This window comes from Macrotis lagotis, chromosome X (genome assembly GCF_037893015.1).
Source record: "Macrotis lagotis isolate mMagLag1 chromosome X, bilby.v1.9.chrom.fasta, whole genome shotgun sequence".
Classification (NCBI taxonomy): domain Eukaryota; kingdom Metazoa; phylum Chordata; class Mammalia; order Peramelemorphia; family Peramelidae; genus Macrotis; species Macrotis lagotis.
Genome location: NC_133666.1, coordinates 559,933,127 through 559,955,339, shown reverse-complemented (window position 1 = coordinate 559,955,339; position 22,213 = coordinate 559,933,127). Strand labels below are relative to the sequence as shown.

General features: G+C 33.0%; 1 protein-coding gene across 1 annotated transcript in view; it reads right to left on the bottom strand.

The window, feature by feature from the left end:
- Nucleotides 1-22,213, bottom strand: part of RIMS2 (regulating synaptic membrane exocytosis 2) — a 790,122-nt gene that overhangs the window by 325,256 nt on the left and 442,653 nt on the right. Inside the window, exons 10-11 of the mRNA XM_074202114.1 lie at nucleotides 14,768-14,836; nucleotides 9,711-9,867 (exon numbers count right to left, since the gene is read on the bottom strand). Coding sequence (XP_074058215.1) covers nucleotides 9,711-9,867; nucleotides 14,768-14,836 — 226 coding nt within the window. The remainder of the gene's footprint in view (nucleotides 1-9,710; nucleotides 9,868-14,767; nucleotides 14,837-22,213) is intronic.

The window sequence follows — 22,213 nt, the reverse complement described above, 5'->3', positions numbered from 1 at the left end:
CCTATCTCAGAAAAATAAATTCAACAAGCCATCATTGAACTCCCTAAGAAAAAATCTCCAGGGCCTGATGGATCCACAAGTGAATTCTACCAAATATTTAAGGAACAATTGCTTCCAATTCTATATAAACTCTTTGGAAAAATAGGGCAAGATGGAACTCTGCCTAACTCTTTCTATGAGACCAATATTGTACTGTTACTTAAACCAGGAAGAGTTAAAACAGAGAAAGAAAATTATAGACCTATCTCCCTGATGAATATAGATGCAAAAATCTTAAATAAATTAAAAAAACGATTACAACAAGTTATCACTAGGATAATACATTACGATCAAGTAGGATTTATCCTAGGAATGCAGGGTTGGTTCAATATTAGGAAAACTGTTAGTATGCTCAATTATATCAACAACAAACCTATCAGAAATTATATGATCATATCAATAGATGCTGAAAAAGCTTTTGACAAAATACAGCATCGATTCTTACTAAAAACACTAGAGAGAGTGTCAGAATAAATGGACTGTTCCTTAGAATAATTAGCAATATCTATCTGAAACCATCAACAAGCATTATATACAATGGGGAGAGGCTAGAGGCATTCCCAATAAGATCAGGGGTGAAACAAGGGTGCCCATTATTACCACTACTATTCAATATTGTATTAGAAATATTAGCTTCAGCAATTAGAGAAGAAAAAGAAATCGAAGAAATTAGAATTGGGAAGGAAGAGACAAAACTCTCACTCTTTGCAGATGACATGATGGTCTACCTAGAGAATCCCAAGAAATTATCCAAAAAACTACTGGATACAATTAGCAATTTTAGCAAAGTTGCAGGTTATAAAATAAACCCTCATAAATCCTCAACTTTTCTATATATGTCTATCAAGATACAGCAGGAAGAGCTAGAAAGAGAAATCCCACTCAAAATAACCTCAGACAATATAAAATACCTGGGAGTCTATTTGCCAAGACAGACTCAGAAACTTTTTGAAAACAATTATAAAACACTTTTCACACAAATTAAATTAGATTTAAATAAATGGGCAAATATCAACTGCTCATGGATAGGTAGAGCTAATACAATAAAAATGACAATTCTACCAAAACTAAACTATCTGTTTAGTGCCCTACCAATCAAAATTCCAAAAAATTAATGAGTTAGAAAAAAATGTAAGCAAATTCATATCGAGAAATAAAAAGTCAAGAATTTCCAGGAACTTAATGAAAAAAAAAGAAGGGGGCTTAGCTCTACATGATCTCAAATTATATTATAAAGCATCAGTCATCAAAACTATTTGGTATTGGCTAAGAAATAGAGTGGTGGACAAGTGGAATAGACTAGGTGCAAAAGCAGGAGATGATTATAGTAATATGCTGTTTGATAAACCCAAAGAGTCCGGCCATTGGGATAAAAAGTCCTTCTTTGATAAAAAATTGCTGGGATAATTGGAAGTTAATATGGAAGAAACTTAGATTAGACCAACACCTAACACCCTTTACCAAGATAAGATCCAAATGGTTATAGGATTTAGACATTAAAAAAAAAACAATACTATAAGCAAATTAGAAGATCAAGGACTATTTTGCCTGTCAGATCCATGGAAAGGGGAGCAGTTTATGACTAAGGAAGAATTGGAGAGCATCACCAAATACCAACTAGATGATTTCAATTACATTAAATTAAAAAGCTTTTGAACAGATAAAACTACTGTAACCAAGATCAAAAGAAATGTAGCAAATTGGGAAACAATCTTTACAACTAATGACTCTGACAAAGGACTCATTTCTAAAATATACAGAGAACTGAGTCACATTTTTAAAACAAAAAGCCATTCCCCAATTGACAAATGGTCAAAGGATAAGCAAACTCAATTTACAGATGAGGAAATCAAAGCAATCCATAGCCTTATGAAAAATTGCTCTAAATCATTACTTATTAGAGAAATGCAAATTAAAGCTTCTCTGAGGTACCACCTCACACTTCTCAGACTGGCCAATATGACCAGAAAGAATAATGATCATTGTTGGAAGGGCTGTGGGAAATCTGGGACATTATTACACTGTTGGTGGAGCTGTGAACTCATCCAACCTTTGTGGAGAGAAATTAGGCACTAAGCCCAAATGGCAACAAAAATTAGCATACCCTTTGACCCAGCAATATCACTACTGGGTCTATACTCTGAAAAGATCATTAAAAAGGGTAAAAACATCACTTGTACAAAAATATTTATAGCAGCCCTGTTTGTGGTGGCAAAAAATTGGAAATCAAGTAAATGTCCTTCAATTGGGGAATGGCTTAGCAAACTGTAGTATATGTATGTCATGGAACACTATTGTTCTATTAGCAACCAGGAGGGATGGGATTTCAGGGAAGCCTGGAGGGATTTGCATGAGTTGATGCTGAGTGAGATGAGCAGAACCAGAAAAACACTGTGAGCTCTAACAGCAACATGGGGGTGATATTCAACCTTTAAGTACTGGCTCATTCCATCAGTGCAACAATTGGGAACAATTTTTGGCTGTCTGCAAAAGAGAATAGCAACTGTATCCAGATAATGAGCTGTGAAGTTTGAACAAAGTTCAAGGAATATTCCCTTTAATCTAGAATCTTATTGTCAGATCTTGTTTTTTCTTAGACTTTTTGTCTCTTCCTTAAGGATATGATTTCTCTCTCATCACACTCAATTTGGATCAATGTACACCATGGAAACATAAAGTCTGACAGATTGCTTTCAGTGGGGGGTGGGAGAGGGAAGTTAGATTGGGGGAATATTGTAAAACTCAATATCTTTAATAAAAATAAATAAAAATAAAAGAAAATTATTGTTACAAGAAACTGGAAAAATAAAATATTACAAATTTTAAAAATAAATTTAGGTAGTTATTCCCAATTGATTAGTGCTATCTACCAGGATTATAATAGGAAAAAAAAACTATTAGGTTTAATTTAACCTAATTTGGTGGCTAACCAAAGAAAATGGAAGTCAACCAAGTCATACATTTAACAAAACTTTTGAAAGAAAAAAAGCCTAGAAAATAGAATAGCACTTTATCATGGGGCAACTTGTTAATACAGTGGATAGAGTGCTAGGCCCAGAGTTAGGAAAACATTCTCCTGAGCTCAAATCCAGCCTCAGATACATACTAGCTGTGTGATCCTGGGAAATTCATTTTAATGTTTGCCTCAGTTTTTCTCACCTATAAATTGAGCTAGAAAAGGAAATGACAAACCTCTCCAATATCTTTGCCAAGAAAACTCCAAAAGGGGTGACAAAAAGTAGTACCAAACAATAGATGTCAAAAGTGAAAAAGGGAGAAATTTTAAAATGATTAGTCTATTTAATAATTAAACTTGTCATCTCTACATAGCACCCCTAGTCAATAAACTCCAATGTCTCCCTATTACTTCCAAAATCAAATGTAAAACATTTTGTTTGGCTTTTAAAATCTTTCATAATCTGACCTTCCTATTTTTTCAGTCTTCTCATACCTCACTCACAAAGTCATTGTAGCAGTGACACTGGCCTCTTTGCTATGCTTCAAAAATTATATTCTATCTACAGGTTCCAGGAATTTTCATTAGTTGTCCTCCCCCACATCTGTAATGCTCTCCCCCTTATCCCCCCAGTAATAAAGCAAATATTGTAATAAAGCAAGTAACATGATTTTTTTGGTTTCCTAGTGCATATAAAAGTTTTATGTATGCTACCCTGAAGTCTTAAGTGTGCAAAAGCATTATGCCTAAAAATGTACATAACAAATAAAACATACTTTATTTTTTGCTATTTCCTGAGAAAAATGCTAAATTTCAATAAATCTTCAGTAAGTCATAATCTTTTTTTTTGCTGGTGGAGAGTTTTACCTCAGTGTTGGTAGCTGCTGACTGATCACAGTGGTGGTTGCCAAAAGCCATATTGCAGTGAATTTCTTAAAGTAAGACAATAGTGAAGTCTGCCTTATTCAATTGACTTTTCCTTTCACTAGAACATTTAAAGGTTACTATAGGGTTATTAATTGAACCAATTTCAATACTGTTGTATCTCAGGAAGGAGAGAGCAGATTGGTGAAGTTAGGACACACAATATATTTATGGATTAACTATATTGTCTTATATAAACACAGTCTGTGTCACCCCAAAACAATTATGAGCACAGTCTGCGACACTCTAAAACAATTACAGTACAGATCAGAGATCATCACAACAGATATAATAATAATAATGAAAAAATTTGAAATATTTGAATTATCAAATTGTGACAGAATTCACATGCTTTTGAAAAAAATGATGCTGATCAACTTTTTCAACACAGGGCTTACAAAAATCCTTCAATTTGTAAAAAAAAATGCAGTGTCTGCAATGTTCCATAAATAAAGTATGTCTGTATGTGTGTGAATATGTCCATAGATATGTATAATATTATATATATATATATATATAGAGAGAGAGAGAGAGAGAGAATTTTATTTTACATAGATATTTGCATGCTACTATAGTTAAGTTCCTTGAAAACAAGGACCTTTTTTAACTTTTCTTTTTATCCTTAGCACTAAGCCCAGTGTGTGTCATAGGGTAGCTACTTAATAAAGGTTTAACCAATTAATTGACTCTATATTTCAAAATATTTACTTGTATATCAGTGATTAGTGATCATCAGTTTTACTTTAACAATCATATTAATTTCAATTTTTATTTAACAAAGTCATATTATATTTTTAATCAAGCTACTAGGAAAAAATGTCATAGTTTTGAGCAGATGTATATTTCAATTGCTTCCAGTAAAATGCTGATATAAGGAGAACAGGTTCATTTCTAACACAGTGCCTTGTCCTAGTCCATGTCTAACATGTTATTCAAAAAGTCCCACCAGACAGTGTTAGATGTCTGAGGATCTGCTTCCTCAATTCTGTGAGAGAAAAAGTTCTCATTTGTAACCTGCCCTCACTCTAAAGAATCTTAAGTTGTTTCTCTACCATTTATTCTCAGTTTTTCTCAACAAGTCATTTCTACTGAAGAGAGCTGATTAACATCACCAGGATCATATTCTCTTTTAGGGAAAACTACTTTCCCCTGAGCTACTTATCTATTATCCTTTTAATCAAGAGACTTAACATTAGTCTACAACCTAAATATTGCTCACCTTAATATTGTGAACATGCTAAAATCTAAAAGAGATATATGCACTGTCTAAACTATTATGGCAATCCTAGAGTTGTCTAAAAGGACTTTTTTCACAATTGTAAAAGAATTCAGTCATTTCCCCTTATGTCCTGACACATAATAGAGAATGTCTTATTCTGATAACAAGTTTCTGTCAACTCTATCACAAATATTTATGCAGAAGTCCCCCTTTTCCCCACTTTCTCTAATACTATCTTTCATGTGTAGGGTGTTTCTAAGCCACACTAGCTTTCCACAAAATGTTACTGAGTGGTTGTAAAATCTAAACAAGCCTGAAAAATTATAAAAATTAAATTTGTACCCTTAGAAGTTGAAGCTGCCATAAATCATTTCCTTAGCCTCTACATTCAGCACCAGTCATTGAACCCCCCCCCCCAAACTGGTGAGTATGCCTTTGGCTAAAAGAATGTCCTAACAGTAACCTAAACAGCAATCCTAGAGATGCTACTGTGAAGGAACCAGAACTTCCTATAGTTAGTGGTAGATTCCCCTTTAAATGCCCTTATTTGTTGGCAATGATGAATATGCATAACAATTGTCCCAGTCAAAAAAAAAATCACCATGGAGTTTCTCTGACTTCCTATCATTAAAACAAAAACAAACCATTTTAATCTGCCACCACCCTCTTTTATGCTCACCTTTTTAAATGGAGGGGGAAAAGACCTACTTAATTATCTCTCTTTTTAATTAGAAATAGCCTTGGGATCTTTGTGATACATGAAAATGATTCAATCATGTTCTTATTAGACAAGACATCAATGCTAACTAAAAGAAACTGGCTGCCATGGGAACTCAAATCAGAAGAGTGGCAGGGTATTGAGGAAACTGCTAAGAACCTTAAATCAAAGGCTAATTCTAGCTCTTATGCATACCATATTTTGTGTGCACTTAAAAGCCATCAATTAAACTAAAATGATCCTACTAATAGGATGAGATCCAGGTTTCATACACCTTCTATGCTATCATCATTCCCTATCTTAACACCATCTTCCCCCACTTTTTCACCTATAAGTTAAAATATACATGTAGATATATATTTACTTTTTGAAGCAATTTAAATGTGTGAGAAATAAGCATTCCCCCTTCGACCATTTCTTCCTTCCTTGGGCAGTTAATTGGTGTAGTAGATAGAACACTGCTCTTGGAGTCAGGAGGACAAGAGTTTGAATCCAGACTCAGACATTTGACACTTAACTAGCTGTGTGACCTTAAGCAACTCATTCAATCCTTACTGCCTCGCATCCAGGGCCATCTCCAGTTGTCCTGATTCATTTCAGGCCATTGGACTCAGATGGTTCTGGAGGAGAAAGTGAGGTTGGTGACCTAGCACAGCACACCCTCACTCAAATCCAACTCATGTACTTGTAATGGCATCATCTCCTTGATGTCATGGTCTTCTTTGAGATCAAAGGACAAATATTATTATTTACTCCTCCACTGTAAAAGCTCTTCTTTGTACACCTCTTTTATGAGAGATAACTTTTCCCATTCTTCATCTCCCTCCCCGCTTCTCCCAGAGCATTCCTTTCTCAGTCATTTTCTCTTTATCCCAAAAGAATTGATGCATTCCCATGCCCTCTTTTTTTGTGGAATCCTTCTGACTGCCTTAAAAATGATGAAGTTTTTAGGGGATATATGTACCATCCTCCCATGTAGACAAGTACACAGTTTAACCTTATTAAGTACCTTATGATTTCTCTTTCAAATTCACCTTTTTATGCTTTTCTTGAGTCTTATATCTTAAAGTAAGATTTTATATTCAGCATCTGGAATTCTTGAAAGTTCTCTGTTTCAATAAATAGACATTTATTTTCATTTTTTATTTTTCATTATTTTCATTTTTATTTTATTTTTACTTAGTTTTGCTGGCTTAGTTATTCTTGCTTTTAATACCATCTCTTTTGCTTATCAGAATATCAAATTCCAAGCCTTCTGCTCTTTCAATGTAAAAGCTGCTAAATCCTTTGTGTTTCTGACTGTGGCTTAATGATATTTGAATGGTTTCTTTCTAGTATTTTTAAGTATTTTCTCTTTGATCTGGGACCTCTGGATTTTGGTCATTACTACTATTACTAGAAGTTTTTGCTTTGAAATGTCTTTCAGGTAGTGATCAATAAATTCTTTCCATTCTATCTTATCCTCTGGTTCTAGGATACAGAGAACAATTTTTCTTGATAATTTCTTGAAATATTGTGTCTAGGGGCAGCTAGGTGGCATAGTGGATAAAGCACTGGCCTTGGAGTCAGGAGTACCTGGGTTCAAATCCGGCCTCAGACACCTAATAATTACCTAGCTGTGTGGCCTTGGGCAAGTCACTTAACCCCATTTGCCTTGCAAAAAAAAAAAACCTAAAAAAAAATATTGTGTCTAGACTCTTTCATCACAGCTTTAAAGTAATCAAATAATTTTAAAATTCTCTATTTTCTAGGTCAGGTACTCTTCCAGTGAAGAATTTTATCTTCTATTTTTTAATTCTTTTGAATTTGTTATTTCTTGATGTTTGATAAAGTTTGATAAAGTTTTTAAGGAATTATTTTCTTTAGTGAGATTTTTTTATGTCTTTTTTCATTTGGCACAGCTGTCCAAAATGTGACCTATGGGCTACATAGGCTGCAATGAAATTTTATGAGGTCCCCTGTGGGTTTACTAAATGTTTTATAAAATAAAGTCAAACTATTGCAGAACTCTCACTAAAATGGTAAATCAAAATATATTTTCTATTGCTTCAATAAAAACTTTTAAAAGTAAGTTTGGACAATCCTATGTTTAAACAGTATTTTTGGTACCATTTTTTACCAAGTTGTTACTTGTCTTTTTTTTTTTTTGCAAGGCAATGGGGTTAAGTGGCTTGCCCAAGGCCACACAGCTAGGTAATTATTAGGTGTCTGAGGCCGGATTTGAACCCAGGTACTCCTGACTTCCAGGCCAGTACTCTATCCACTGTACCACCTAGCTGCCCCTTGTTAATTGTCTTTTAAAAATTATATCCATTTGCTTTCATTTCTTTTTCATAATTTTCCTCTACCATTCTTATTTTATGTTAAAAATAATTTTTAGCTCTTCTAGGATTTTCTACTGAGTTTGTGTCCAATTCGCTTTTCTCTTTGAGGCTTTCAACTGTAGCTTTTTTGACATCATTGTCTTCTTTCTGAGTTTGTGAATTGATCTGTCACCATATGACCTTTTTGGCTCATTTTCCATCTATTTCCACCCTTTTTTGTTATTTCCTCCCTTTCCACTTTTTCCTGATTTAGAACTCGATGTTAATGTTGGACTCTCTAACCTTAGTATCAGGAGGGAAATAGCTCTGTCTCAAGTTTCAGGTTTTTTCACACTGCTGATTTCAGAGTTAATTTTCGGATTTTGGAAATTTTGGGTGCTTCCAATCTGGGGAGAAATATGGTTACTTATCTCTTGGTCTATACCCTAACTCTTACCCAAGAAGGGTCCCAGATCCCTTGGGCAATTAATACTGTTCCTCAGGGCCACTCCTCTCTTTGAATCAGAAACTATATGATTCTTAAGGGGCCATGAACCCTTGAGGTTTAAAAGGATTTTTCACATCAAGGTATCCACTCCTCCAATCAAAAGAACCCCATTCTGTCCTTGAATTAGGATCTATAAGAGTTTATAGGTAATAGAATTGTCAGAGTCTGGTCCTGTGTCCAGTGCTAACACAAAGTTATCTTGTAATGTCTTTCTGATCAGTTGCCAAGTTACCCTTATTGCTTCTGTCTTGAGCTCTTGAAACCACTGCTACTTCTCTCACCACCACCTACTCTTACCACCAGTATTTCAACTCTCACCATTGGGTTTCATACATGTCAGTCTGCTTTCTTGTGTCACAAATCTCTCTTTCTGACTGAAAACATTATCTTGGGATAGAAGAATGCCTCACTTGAACTTTTTGTTGGCTCTGCCACTCCAGAATTCAGTTTGAGGCATTATTAAAGTTGTTTGAAAAGAAAAATGTTGGCAAAGCTTATATGAGTGTCTCTTATCTCTATCATCTTTGCTCCACCCATGGAAATCTCTCTGATCATTCTTCTATAAGACAGCACTAATACCTAGGAAATCTTTACTCTGAAAACTAAATGTTGATAAGTTGTTCTTGGTTTCTCCTAGTTTATTCCATCTTTCCCGCCTTCCATCATTTGGTTTTCAATTTGTTTCAGTACATTCAGAACACTTTTGAAAGAGGTTGCAGACATATTACTGTATCCACCTGCAATGTTTCTAATTTACTGACTCTGGACCTTAACCTTAGGATGAATTATTGGAATATATGATTAAATCTGCCTTCTTAACTTATAAGACTTTACATTTATCTAATATAATAAAATATCAGTTAAACAAAGTAATATGTTTATTTAAAGAATATTAAATAGTATTTAATTCTATATGAGTTTTTTCTCAAATAGCTATTTTCTGCTGTTATGCTTTACAGCATTATGTGAAATTAGCTACTCCAGAATTCAATCTTAGTTTCATTTCATAACAATAAAATTATAAAATATACAATATTACATACCTTTGTGGAGGAGGGACACTCGGTGACCATGACCTAGTTCTTCCAATACTATCTACTCGATGAGGGGACCCAGACTGTGAACAATGATTTGATGACATCACTTGTTCTGGCACTGACAATGTTGAACTCTGAAGATCTCTTCCATTGTGTCGATAATCTACAGAGCATAAGTATTGAGATTCAAGTCATTTACAGACTTTTAAAAATTTTTCCTACTTTAAGCAACATACACTGAAACTATACTTTTAAATGGAGTATATAAAAAACAAGTAAGTAAACATCAAATATGAGAAACCTTAAAAACTGATATTTACTGTGACAGTTTTATATTACCTAGCTTTTCAAATATATCTAAAAATTCATTGAATAATTGTAACATAGTAAGCACTGTTATATTCAATTGATGTTTACAATAATAAAACTTATTCTCTTGTCTTCACACCCTGATAGTTTCACAATTCAGTTGTATTCCATCCAACATGCAAAACACTGAACTGGCTTCTGGAAATTCAAATGAAAAGAATTCAGTCCCTTCCCATAAGGACCTTAACATTCTATTGGGCATATACAACAATGTAATTAAGCACAAAATATTTATGAAGAAATATAAAATATATTCCAGATATGGGCAACATGGTGTACAAAGACATAGAACAAAATTGAATTTCTTGTATGGATATGTAGCAGAACAGTTGCATGCAGAAAGAGGAATGATAAAAGATAAACAGATTATGAAGGGCTTTAATTTTGGTGCTAGATATTTTATCCTACAAACATTAAGAGCCAACAAAGATTTCTTGGTGGACATTATATGGAGAAAGCTGTATTTTAAGAATATCAGTTGGCAATTCCATGAAGATAAACTGGAGATGAAAAAGGCAAGGTGATTAATAATAGAATAATAATAAACATAATATTCCATGTAAGAAGTGATAAGATAATAAATTAATAAATTATGCAAATGGAATAAGAGAAATGGTGGAAGAGATGTTGTGAGAGTAAGTTAAATAAAAGTAGGCATTTTTAAAAATTCAATGTTGAGGTACAGAAAAGAAGCAAAAATGACTGAAAAGTTGAATACCTAGGTGACCAGAATGATTGTGGTAATATCAATAGAAATGGGGAAATCTGGAGGATTGATAAGTTCAGGGGAATATATAATGAACTCTATTTTCAAAATGTTGAGTTTAAGATTCCTTTAAGATATCCTAGAGGAGATGTCTAGGAAGCAGATAGTAATATTAAAATTCATTAGATACATTAAGGCTGTGTAAAGAGATCTAGAACTCAAATGAACTTCTGGAAATTGATGAGATCACATGGAAAAGAATATAAAATTCATATGAGTTAACTTTTATAAAGTGCTTTACAAATCTAAAAATATTGTATAAATGCTATCTCATGTTTATCCTAGGACAAACAAGGATCATAAAGATAAAAGTCCTCAGAAGAGAACATTGTGGGAAAAAAACCCTAAATTTTGCAGATACCAACAGCTCCTAAGAGGAAGAAAAAGTGATAAATGATCAGAAACACAGGAAGCAAATCGAGACTACTGCTAAGAAGCTAAGTAAATATCCAGGAAATAAAGAAAAAAAAGGTACAAAATAGACAAAATAATGTATCTCAGAAAAGGAAGACTTGTGTGAGGAAATAGTTTGTTTTTGTAAGTTTTGTAAGTCTGTTAGTGTCCCTAACATTCAAAACTGATTTTTCTATTAAAAGAGAAAGCTACTTGCACTGGCACTCATGTCTGGCAGAATGGAGAAAATACAATGTATTTTCTAATCCTTAAAAGGACAGATCAATAGAAAAGAAGATTCTTGCATATAAGCTGATTGATTATACTAGAAAAACTGGACAAGTCTTAAATATGGGTTTCTCACATTTCTTCTTATATGGCACTCTTCTATCATTTCTCTCTTCTGGAGCACTTCCTGGACAATTGAAACTTTTTGCTAGTAGCTTGACTAGAAAATCCTGAGAGGGACAGGATAGATACTAATTAGTAATTCACTTCCTTTCAGGAATGCTTTGTGTGTCTTGTAGATTTTAAATGATTTACAAACTATATTCTTAATCTATATAACTAATTTTTGATGAATGTGTGTATGTTTGTAATTGAGTCAGACCTCTACCCCAAGATTTATGTGATTTTTGCTTTTTATTATATACATCTTTTGAGTAAAATTGTCCCAAATAGAATAAATATATGGCAAAATTGAATATAGCAAAAAAGGTCAGAAGATAAAGAGAACTCTGGCAACTAAAATATTTGGGAGACAAAATGGACAACACTTTTTTAACAGTTCTTCTAGAAAAGATATATTTGTAACAACAGGTAGAATTTAAGCATAAGGTCATGATGAGAGCCTTATAGAATGAATAAAAGATAGAGGTTAAAGAGAAGAATAAAATGTGAAGAGGAAGGCAGAAGGAAAATAGTCAATGTTTTTCAACCCTGAAATTGTATAGGTACAATTACAGATTTTAGAAATAGAGAACTCCAATTCTCTACTTCTAAAAAAGAAGAAAAGGAATTCCTTCTGGAAAATGAATGGTTTCAGAAGAGGTAAGAGAAGGGTGCATAAAGAAAGATTACACTAAGATTAGAAAATTCTCTTTATCCGATAGACAAAAGGAAAAGTTCCATGAAGATATAAAGAGTCTCAGGAAGAGAATTCAGTTTGGATGTAAAAATGATCACAGGTATAATGAATTAAGAAACAAAAGACATTTCTGTAACTAATACCTAAACAAATATCTCTAAATGTCCAAAATGTCATGTCCAGCTTTTGCCTGAAGCTCTCCAAAGAGTACATCCCAAAGGAACCCAAAGTGGCTGATTATCTCTCTTAGGAATATCTTTGTAATATAAAGCTTAAATCTTTCTCTGTGAAACATCTCTTCAATGTTCCTACTTCTGCACTCTAAGATCAATAATGTCTAATCACTTATTGTGAATTAAAATCATTCAAACCCTTGAAGACAGTTAAAAATGTTCTCCTCCCCCCCAAGTATTATATTATCAAGATGAAAAAATCTCCATTTTCTTCAATCCATCTTCATACAATATTGTAAATCCTTAATCTAGCTGGCTTCCTTCTCCTCTGGAGCATTCTCCACCAACCCTCACCAAGAACTGAAAACAACATTCTAGATGTGGTCTGACCTAGAACATTTCAACTTTCTTTCTCTTTGCAAGGTTTTTCTGTGAAATTTTCTATGAGTTTTACTTTCTTTTGGGAAACATTGTGTATGGGAACAACATGAATTATCTTTACCTGGTGTCCCTGAACACCAGAGTCTTATCTTACTAAGTGCCATGGGAGTGGGAGTGGATTAGAGACTGGAAAGGCATTTAGGTACTGGTGTTTTGGTGCACTTGGAGATCTTGATGAAGTACTTGTCTCCTTTGTCATCCTTGTTTCCAGCCCCTCCCATGCTCACCTGAGGAGATTGAGGGAGTCCAGAAGTGGGACTCAACATAAGAGTTTGGAATAGGAGCTCAACAAATTTCCTTTTCTATTGTTTTACTTGAGACATTTTTTGCTGTTTTGATGTGATAAAAGGGGAGGAAACAACCTCTGGCATCCATCTTACTAAAAGTACAGTCACCCCAAGTTCTTGAAAGTTATAGTAGCAGAGTCCAAGTTCTGTTAGGTCCTAGAATACTAGAAAACTTTTGATAAAATCTTGACATTAGAATGTTATGTCATTGTGGGACAACTGAAGTTAAATCAAGAGAAGCTGCTTACCATAAGATAAATACTTCAAGTATCATAACTCATGAAAGATAAATAAAAGCAAGGAAGGGGTCATTATCCATCTTAATGGAATGACTATTAACACTGATGAAATTGTGGATATCTGAATTATTAAAATGCATTTTACCTGTCTAAATATTTATTTTTGGATTTTACATATGTATATACATATATAAAATGTACAATTTTCTCATGTGGTTCTTTGTATAGAATCCATTATGATTATAACCATAAATGCCTGGACACTAGATTTCCTTAATATAGTCAAATGTCATAATAGCTTTTTTAGCCTTTATTTCACATTGGTAACTCATATTAAACTTATAATACATTAAACATCCAAATACTTTTTCATACAATTGGTCTTCAAATAGCACTGCTGAGTTTACAGCATCTTTATTTGGCATACATTTTCTCATTTGGACTTCATTTTCACCCTTAAACTTAAGCACTACAGTATTAGTATCTCTATTATACAGATAAGGAAATATAAGAAGATCAAAGATATTAAGTGTCCTACTCAAGTTCAAATGAATAAATAGTATAGGAAAATTTGAACCCAGGTTCTCCAGACTTCAAATTCAAAACATTATATACTACCACACACTTTTTCTCCAATGTAACTGTCACAAAAAGAAATATCTAGGCACATTTACTCATTATTGTACTTTAAAGTTAATTAAAAAAAAACAAATGCCACAACACTTATTTATTCTAAATTTAAACTTAACAAATTTAGTCTATTAATCTAGTCCATGAAAGTGTTGTTTATGGTACTTTTAAATCTGATAAGATGACTTCTATGCTTTCATTCAGTTATTGATAAAAAATATTAAGCCGAACAGGACTAAATTTTGGTGCCTTAACAAGCAAAAATAATAAGGCATTATATGTAGCACCTATCTAGAGAAAAATTTCCTCATTTTGTTGAACTCAATATAAAGGAATATAACAGTTCTAAATGATACTCTGAATTTCAGCACAAAGAATATAAACATTTGCAGATAAGTATATACCTAAATTGCTTTCTGAATCAGGATAGAAAAACATTCACTGAGATATTTATATTTTTATTCTTATAAAATCACTTGGAATGATAATACTTTTGTTTTGACTTCAGTTTTGAAATTCCTTAATGCCCCATGATTGAAACACAATTTTCTAAAGAAATACAATAAATTTTAATTTTTCTGTATATTTCACAGTTAAGTTTTCCTCACTGGGATTTTAGAAATTAATAGTGATTTATACAAGTTTTCAGTTTATGATATAATTCATTAAAGTTTTTACCTGACACAACACCAATTCCATCATCACAATCATAGTCAGAGACTTCACTGTCACTTATTCGCTTAGACCCTGTGAGGAAGAAAATAAGTACAAATTGATTTATATTTCAAATACAAAATGAAAATAATCTTATTGTGCATTTGTGGATGAAAAAATATACAAGAAAGCTATTGTGCAGTTGCAAAGACTGATGTTCTCACAATTTTGGGGAAATCACAGATAACATAAATATTGGTCAATTCAAAAAAGATTATGATTCAAAATATATTGAAACTTGTGATGTTATGAATTACAATTACATATGTAAAATATATACAACCTGTAGTTTACATTTGAAAATCCATTAGTTTAGGTAAAGATTAAATTTGACTTTTTTGAAATAAAAATTTCTGTATGTATTCAGTTTTTCACTCCTTTCCTTTCTTCTACTCCTCCTTACCTGTTGAGAACTGCATAAGGACTTCCTAGATAAAAACTCCTTCCAACAATGCAGATCAGCAACATATTTATTCTTTTAATCTGTGAGATGTATGGGGGTATTAAGAGATAAAGTGACTTGTTTAAGATCAGCTGACAAGTATGAATGGATTCCTGGACAACTTCTATCCATCATACCACCTTTCATAGCCAAAGTAAACACAAAAAAGCTGCTGCTGTATTTTTTAATATTTTAATTTATATATTTGTGATAAGCATGCATGACACAAGAATTATCAGCTGAATATAGCCAACTCTTTATTATATATCTTAATAGAGGAATACTATAATTGAGGCAAATGACCTCTAATATTTAGAAATATAAAACCTCCCTTTTACTAGAAAGTTTCCATTTTTCTTCTCAACTTGTATAAGACATGCTAACAGATAATATCTAACAATTATTTTAATTTTATTACTTCTCCATTCACCTACTCTCCCTACTGAAAAAAATAATAATGGGACATTCTTAGGCTCAAAATTTTTGAGCATTAAGAGAAATAAAAAAGAGAAGCAGGAGGCTTAAATAGCTTACAAACTAAACCTATTTCAAAAAAACTATCTGAATTTAAATGATAGGTTGCTTTAAATAGTGTACAAAAGCATAAAAATAACTTATTAAGGATCACAAACACCAAATGTATCAATTTCCCTTATAAAAAGAACTTTGGAAAATACTTTTAAATCATTTTAATGCTACTCTAACATGCATAGCATCTAAATGAAATGAGAACTTGGGTGACTAAAACAGACTTTGCCTATGACTTTGATTCTAAAATGTAAATAAAACAGATTAAACTGTTTTTGTGTTTTTTTCACTTATCTTTTGTGTCTGAAAAAATATATTGCAAAACATCTATTTATCTTTCATTCAGAATTCATAGGATCAAAGGATTATAGATTTAGAGATGGAATGGATTTTAGAGAACATCTTAGTTCAATCACCTCATTTTCCAGATGAGGAAGCTGAGATCCAGATAGGTGAAGTGACTTGCCCAGACTTACCCAGGTAATAAGCCATAAAGCCAGGATTCAATCAAGCCTCTATTCCAAAAAACATTCTACTTTCTATAACATTGTGTTATTTTTGAATTTCAACATTATGTTATAGTACTTAGAAATAAGTTGACATGATATGGCCACTTTAAATAATGCTTAAAGTGTTTAAATAGTACCAGGTAATCCACTAAATATATTGACAAGATCCTAGACAAAACAAAACAAAAAAACCCTAATCCCTTTCATTTGTCCACCAAAGTCCTTCTATCTCCTTGCTTTAATGAAAACCTATTATCCTTTAAGTATACTATATACCCTACAAACCCCTACCCCTGCATATACTCTTCTTCCTCCTAATTGGCATACCCTTTACTACTTGCTTTTTTCTTCAATATCTTTCCTCTAACAACATTGTTTAATAATTTCCTTTGAGACCAGCCTACATAGTACCCTTGCCCCATCCTAAATTCTTATAATCTACCAACATCAAGGTCTTTCTTTCAAAAATCTCAGTGATTTAAGGGCATGCTTCTTAACTCCATCACCATCCAGGGGCTTTAACATTCAAAGTGAAATCCATTATACAATCTAGTCTTCTTTTGGGGCAGGGGAGAAGAGTTGCAAGGCAAAGTGGTTAAGTGACTTAACAAGGATACACAGCTAGGAAATTAGGCCAGCTAGGTGATTGAGACTGCATTTGAATTCAGGAATTCCTGACTCCAGGGCCGGCATTTATCCACTACACCACCTAGGTGGCTCTACAATGTAGACTTCTTAAATCCTCTACTGATCCAAAAACTTTCTTCTCCATTCTCCTTTAATTGCACATGGCATTATCAAAGCTTAGACTTTATCATTTCTGGGAATTCTACTGATTCTAGACTTCAGAACTTAAAACTAAACCATAATCTCTTTTCAAAGGACAGTGATAGATTTGGATTTGGATAGACACAAATTTAAAACCTAGTTATCACTTATTAGCTATGTAATCTTAGTCAAATCATTTAATATATACCTTTTCCTCATAAATGAAACAAAGGGATTGGACAAGATAACTTCTAAGTTATTATTCTCTAGGTCTACAATCTTATGAACTTTCCATCTCTTCTATTCTCTCACCCTAGACTTAGCTCTCGATACATCTTTCTGTATTACTCTCCCCATCACTTAATCTGCCTCATACTGTCATGGTTATTTTTCTTATGAACAAATGTGACTATGTCACTTCTGCCCAGGATTCTTCTTTCTGTAGCCTGGTACAAGACTATTTTCCCAATCTTATCACTCATTTTGCTCTTCTTATAATCTCTGGTCTTGAGACTTATCATTCTCCTATTCTGTCTCCCAATGCTCAGTCACAACTCCATGATCTCCTATGTTCATATTTTTCTGTCTACTAACATGAAAATCCTTGCCATTCTGATGTTTTGCTATTCTTTATCTTCAAATCTTCATTCCTAGGTAATTTCCATGCTTTTTTCTTTCCATGCTATTAAATGTTAGTAGAAAAAGTCACAAAATTGATCTGCCTTAGCTGACTACAAATTTATGTTACAGAATCACAACTGGGTTCTTGCTTCTGCTTAACTGTCAACTTAGTCATTGATGACTTTATATATCTCATTCACCATAGGATATCTTCAGAATCTTTTCTAGACTTTGCACTCCACAATAGGATACAAGTCCCACATATAAGAAACAATGCAGCTCTCTGTTTCAGAGAAGATGGAGATCACTTGAAATGAGTTCTACACACTCCTCAATTTTTCACAGTTCTCAGTTTCTCCTTCTTTCCTCTGGTCACTGAAGTATATTTACTCCTCATTACGATTAATCTGCCTGTCTATATCCTGGATCCTATTTCATCCCAGGTCCTTTTGTTTCAACAGTAATCTCCTCTCTCATACATACATATTCAGTCTTTCCCTCTTTAATGGCACTTTCTTCTCTCCTTTTTCCAAAGAAAATATCATCAGATCTCCCCAATCAGAAAAAGACTTTCCTTTAAACACTTTACCCCATTTATCTACCACTTCATCTTTCTCTTTCCCCTGCACTATTAGACTTCTTAATAAAGAGTTCTATATGCAAAACCATCATCACATTGTCACTATTCATTCAGATTCCACAAATCTACTGAAACTATTCTCTCAATAGTCTTAATAACTGCCTAATCAAGAAAAGACATGATCCTTTTTTCAATACTGCTTGTTTTCTCTACATTTTTACAATGTTGATCATTCCCTATGACTCACCTTTCCTGGTTTCATAATCATTTTACTCTTCCGCTTCTTCACTTCTTTCTTCTTTGATGACTGTTCATTCTTAACCAAACCCTTAATAAGAGTGTTCCTCAAGCATCTAGATATTGGTTCCTTTCTCTTGTTCTCTACCATTTCTTCATTAAAAATTTAATTTTAATTTCATGATTTCAAATCAGTATTTCTTATATGACTCCTTAGATTTTAATTTACAGTTCTTTTTAGTTGTTTTTTTATTACAGAACCCCATCTCTAGGTCCTGACTTCAAGACAGCTCTTTTTTTGGTTTTTAACAGTTCAAATTCAACAGGTCTCCAAATGAGTATACTGTCATTTCCCCTATATCTGTCCCTCCTTCTTACCTTACAATTTCAATCTGTGGTAAGGAAACTCACATTGTCTCTAATGTTCATACCTACATACTTTGGCTCTTCATTTTTCATATCTAAAAAATTCATGAATCCTGTGAATTTCACTTCTATGATAATTTTTACAACTGTTCCTTCTTCTCTATTCATATTTTTACCACTCTTAAATAGACTTCTATTACTACTTACCAGAAAAATTACAATTACAATAGGCTTTTTGATACATCTTTCTGTATTCCTCTCCCCATCCCTTAATCTACCTCTTATACTGTCATGGTTATCTTTCTTATGAACAAATATGACTATGTCACTTCTGCCCAGGATTCTTCTTTCTGTAGCCTGGTACAAGACTATTTTTCCAATCTTATCACTCATTACTCATTTCCATATACTCTATTAGTCAAAGTAGACTCTTTTTTATATGAATAATATTATCTTGCCTCCATGACTGTGCACATGCTATTCCTTATACTTCAAATATTCTTTTTTCTTTTAGGTTTTTGCAAGGCAAACAGGGTTAAGTGGCTTGCCCAAGGCCACACAGCTAGGTAATTATTAAGTGTCTGAGACTAGATTTGAACCCAGGTACTCCTGACTCCAGGGCCGGTGTTTTATCCACTATGCCACCTAGCCGCCCCGACTACGCCATCTAGCCACCCCTCAAATATTCTTTCTTCTTTTCTCTGTCTGCTGAAATCGTACATATTCCAAGTATTCCTCCTGCTCAAAATCATCAATGGCTTTCTGCAACCACTAGGACAAAATTCTAAGCCTGCTCTTACATAACCTGACACTCAGATTTAAACTCCAAATTCCAGTCAAACATACCTTTGGCTGTTACTATTCTTTGCACATTTCACTTCCCAATCCATTCCTCATGGTCTCACATAAGCTATCTCCTTTTGGAATTCAGTTTCCTATAACCTTCACCTCTGAGAACCCTTAGTTCTGTTTAAGGCTCACCTCTATGCTCTACCTCATATGAAATGTATTTCTTGAAGTTGTATGCCACAAGTAGAGGAGGACTATTTCCATCTTTTCCTTAGAATCCCTAGCCCCAAGCTTGTTGCCTTTCACTGAATAAGTATTTGATAAATGTTTTATAGAATATTCATATCTTTTAAAGCCTAAATTTTAATTTCACCCCCTCCAAGAAATATCTTTATCAATAACAATCCCCCTCTAAAACCCTCAACAGCACTTTGTTTTGCAACTCTAATATATTCACCATTTAATTTTGCATATTACTGAAACTGAGACAGAAGCTGCTTTTTATTCATCTAAGCTTAGTTTCAATTCCTAGTAACTAGTATAAGACTCTTCAAACAATAGTTATTTAAAAGATGCTTGTAAAATGAAAATAAAAGATAATTATTAAAAACTATCTTCACAAAAGATTTTTGGTTTCATGAATTCATTGAAAAGCATAAAGAATAGAAGACTTAATTGTATTTGGTATCTAATTTCTCTAAAAAGTCCTTAACTTGTATTTTAAAACTATATGTAATTTCTTGAATGACAAAGTAACAGAAATTCATTTAACATCCTTATCATGATCAAAGTATCAAGTGAATCCTGAAATAGGAAGACATAAGTTCACCAAACTTTTATTTTCCTTTAGTGTGGAATATTCAGTGTAGAATTCAAATAAAGTATTTCCTATAAAGAGTAGGATATTCCAAATGCTATTGTATTGGATAGAAATGTGCTTACTGCATTAAGCCCCGCCCCCCACACACACAAGAGGAATCTCCTAAAAGGAGATACATAGTCACACAAAAATGTTCAGCATAACAATCTGAAAAGAAAAAAAAATTAATGGGAGGGGGAAGTGAAGAATGTCTAATGTTTAAAATGTAATATGACTAGATAGATAATTCATAGAACCAATTCAACAATTAGTAATATTTATTGGACATACTTGGGCCAAGAATTGAGTAGGAGTCAGAGGGTATTATTTGCCTTTGGGGTACTGTGCTTTTAATGACTGGAAGATTCTCTCTAAACAAGTCTCATCTTTTTAACACTAATATCCTTCCAGTGATACTAAATGCCTACAAATGATAAAAAGGTAGAATCTCAAAAGAACTGAAACTGTAGGTCATTCAAAGGGCAATGGAGGGATGCTTAGACATAGACTGCTCCACTTACCTTGGGTGAACTAAATATAATAAAAAGCATAAAGCGTTCATCAAAGAGAGGTGATTTTTTAAAGGTGGTAACTCAGTCATATATGTACAGCAACTGCTCTAGAGTCTAACAATACCAGTAGTAAAAACAAATGGAAAATTTTTGAAATAAAGGGGAAAATACTCTTTGAGGGAGTACCTATATTAATGGAATGAACAATCTATTATTCATGGATTCAAAATGTCTAGATATATGACAATACATTTGAGAGAACTATGTTCTAGGTTGTGGATGAAATTTATATTTAACATGTTACAATAAGAAAATTTTGGTTGTGCATTACAATTTGTTGCTTCTTGATAAGATATAATAGAAGAGAAGCTGTCTCTCCACTAGAATAAGAGTTCTCCAAAGGATTATTACCCATAAATCTAAGTACTGACACCTCTATCCTTACATTGCTTTCTCACATCTTCCTATCAAGCAGGTCCAAAGATATCTTCAAGGAGACTTAGCACTCACAACCTTACACCCATTAACTGGGAAAATTAGTCTTGAAGGAAACCCGAATAAAATATTTAGAATATATGTACATGTATGTGTATATATACACACACATACATATCTATCTATATCTATATCAATGTACATATGTATATATTGCTATGATTTAGGGCTACAAATATTAATTATTATTTACTATTCCTTTGATACAGATGTAAAGTTGCTTCTTTGATATTACTATATCTTATTTTTGATACTATATAGCAACAGTGAGGTTACAATGATATATACATCAGAAGATAGAACACTTCTTTCTGGCATATTTCAATCCCCATCCTACTTACTCTTAAAATCTTTTAAAGGTTTCACTGCTAGCTACATATTCTCTAAAGGAAATTCAGAATTCTGGTAATAAAAAAAGGTTTTTTCCTCATGCAATGTAATTACTGACTGAAAAATATGTATGTATTAATAAATTATAAAATTTTAAATATATTAATAAATATATGATATTCCTTGCAATACTACAGCTCTCTGGCACTAAGCATAGATTGCAAGAGCATCTTCTTAATCTAATCATGTTTTGTGTTTCACGGGGAAATTATGCAATCATCAAGGTCATGGGGGTATACTTTCACATGCCCTTAACATATCAAATAGTTTAAACTTTAAAGATTTTGATTATTGTGTTAAAACATGTCATTAAA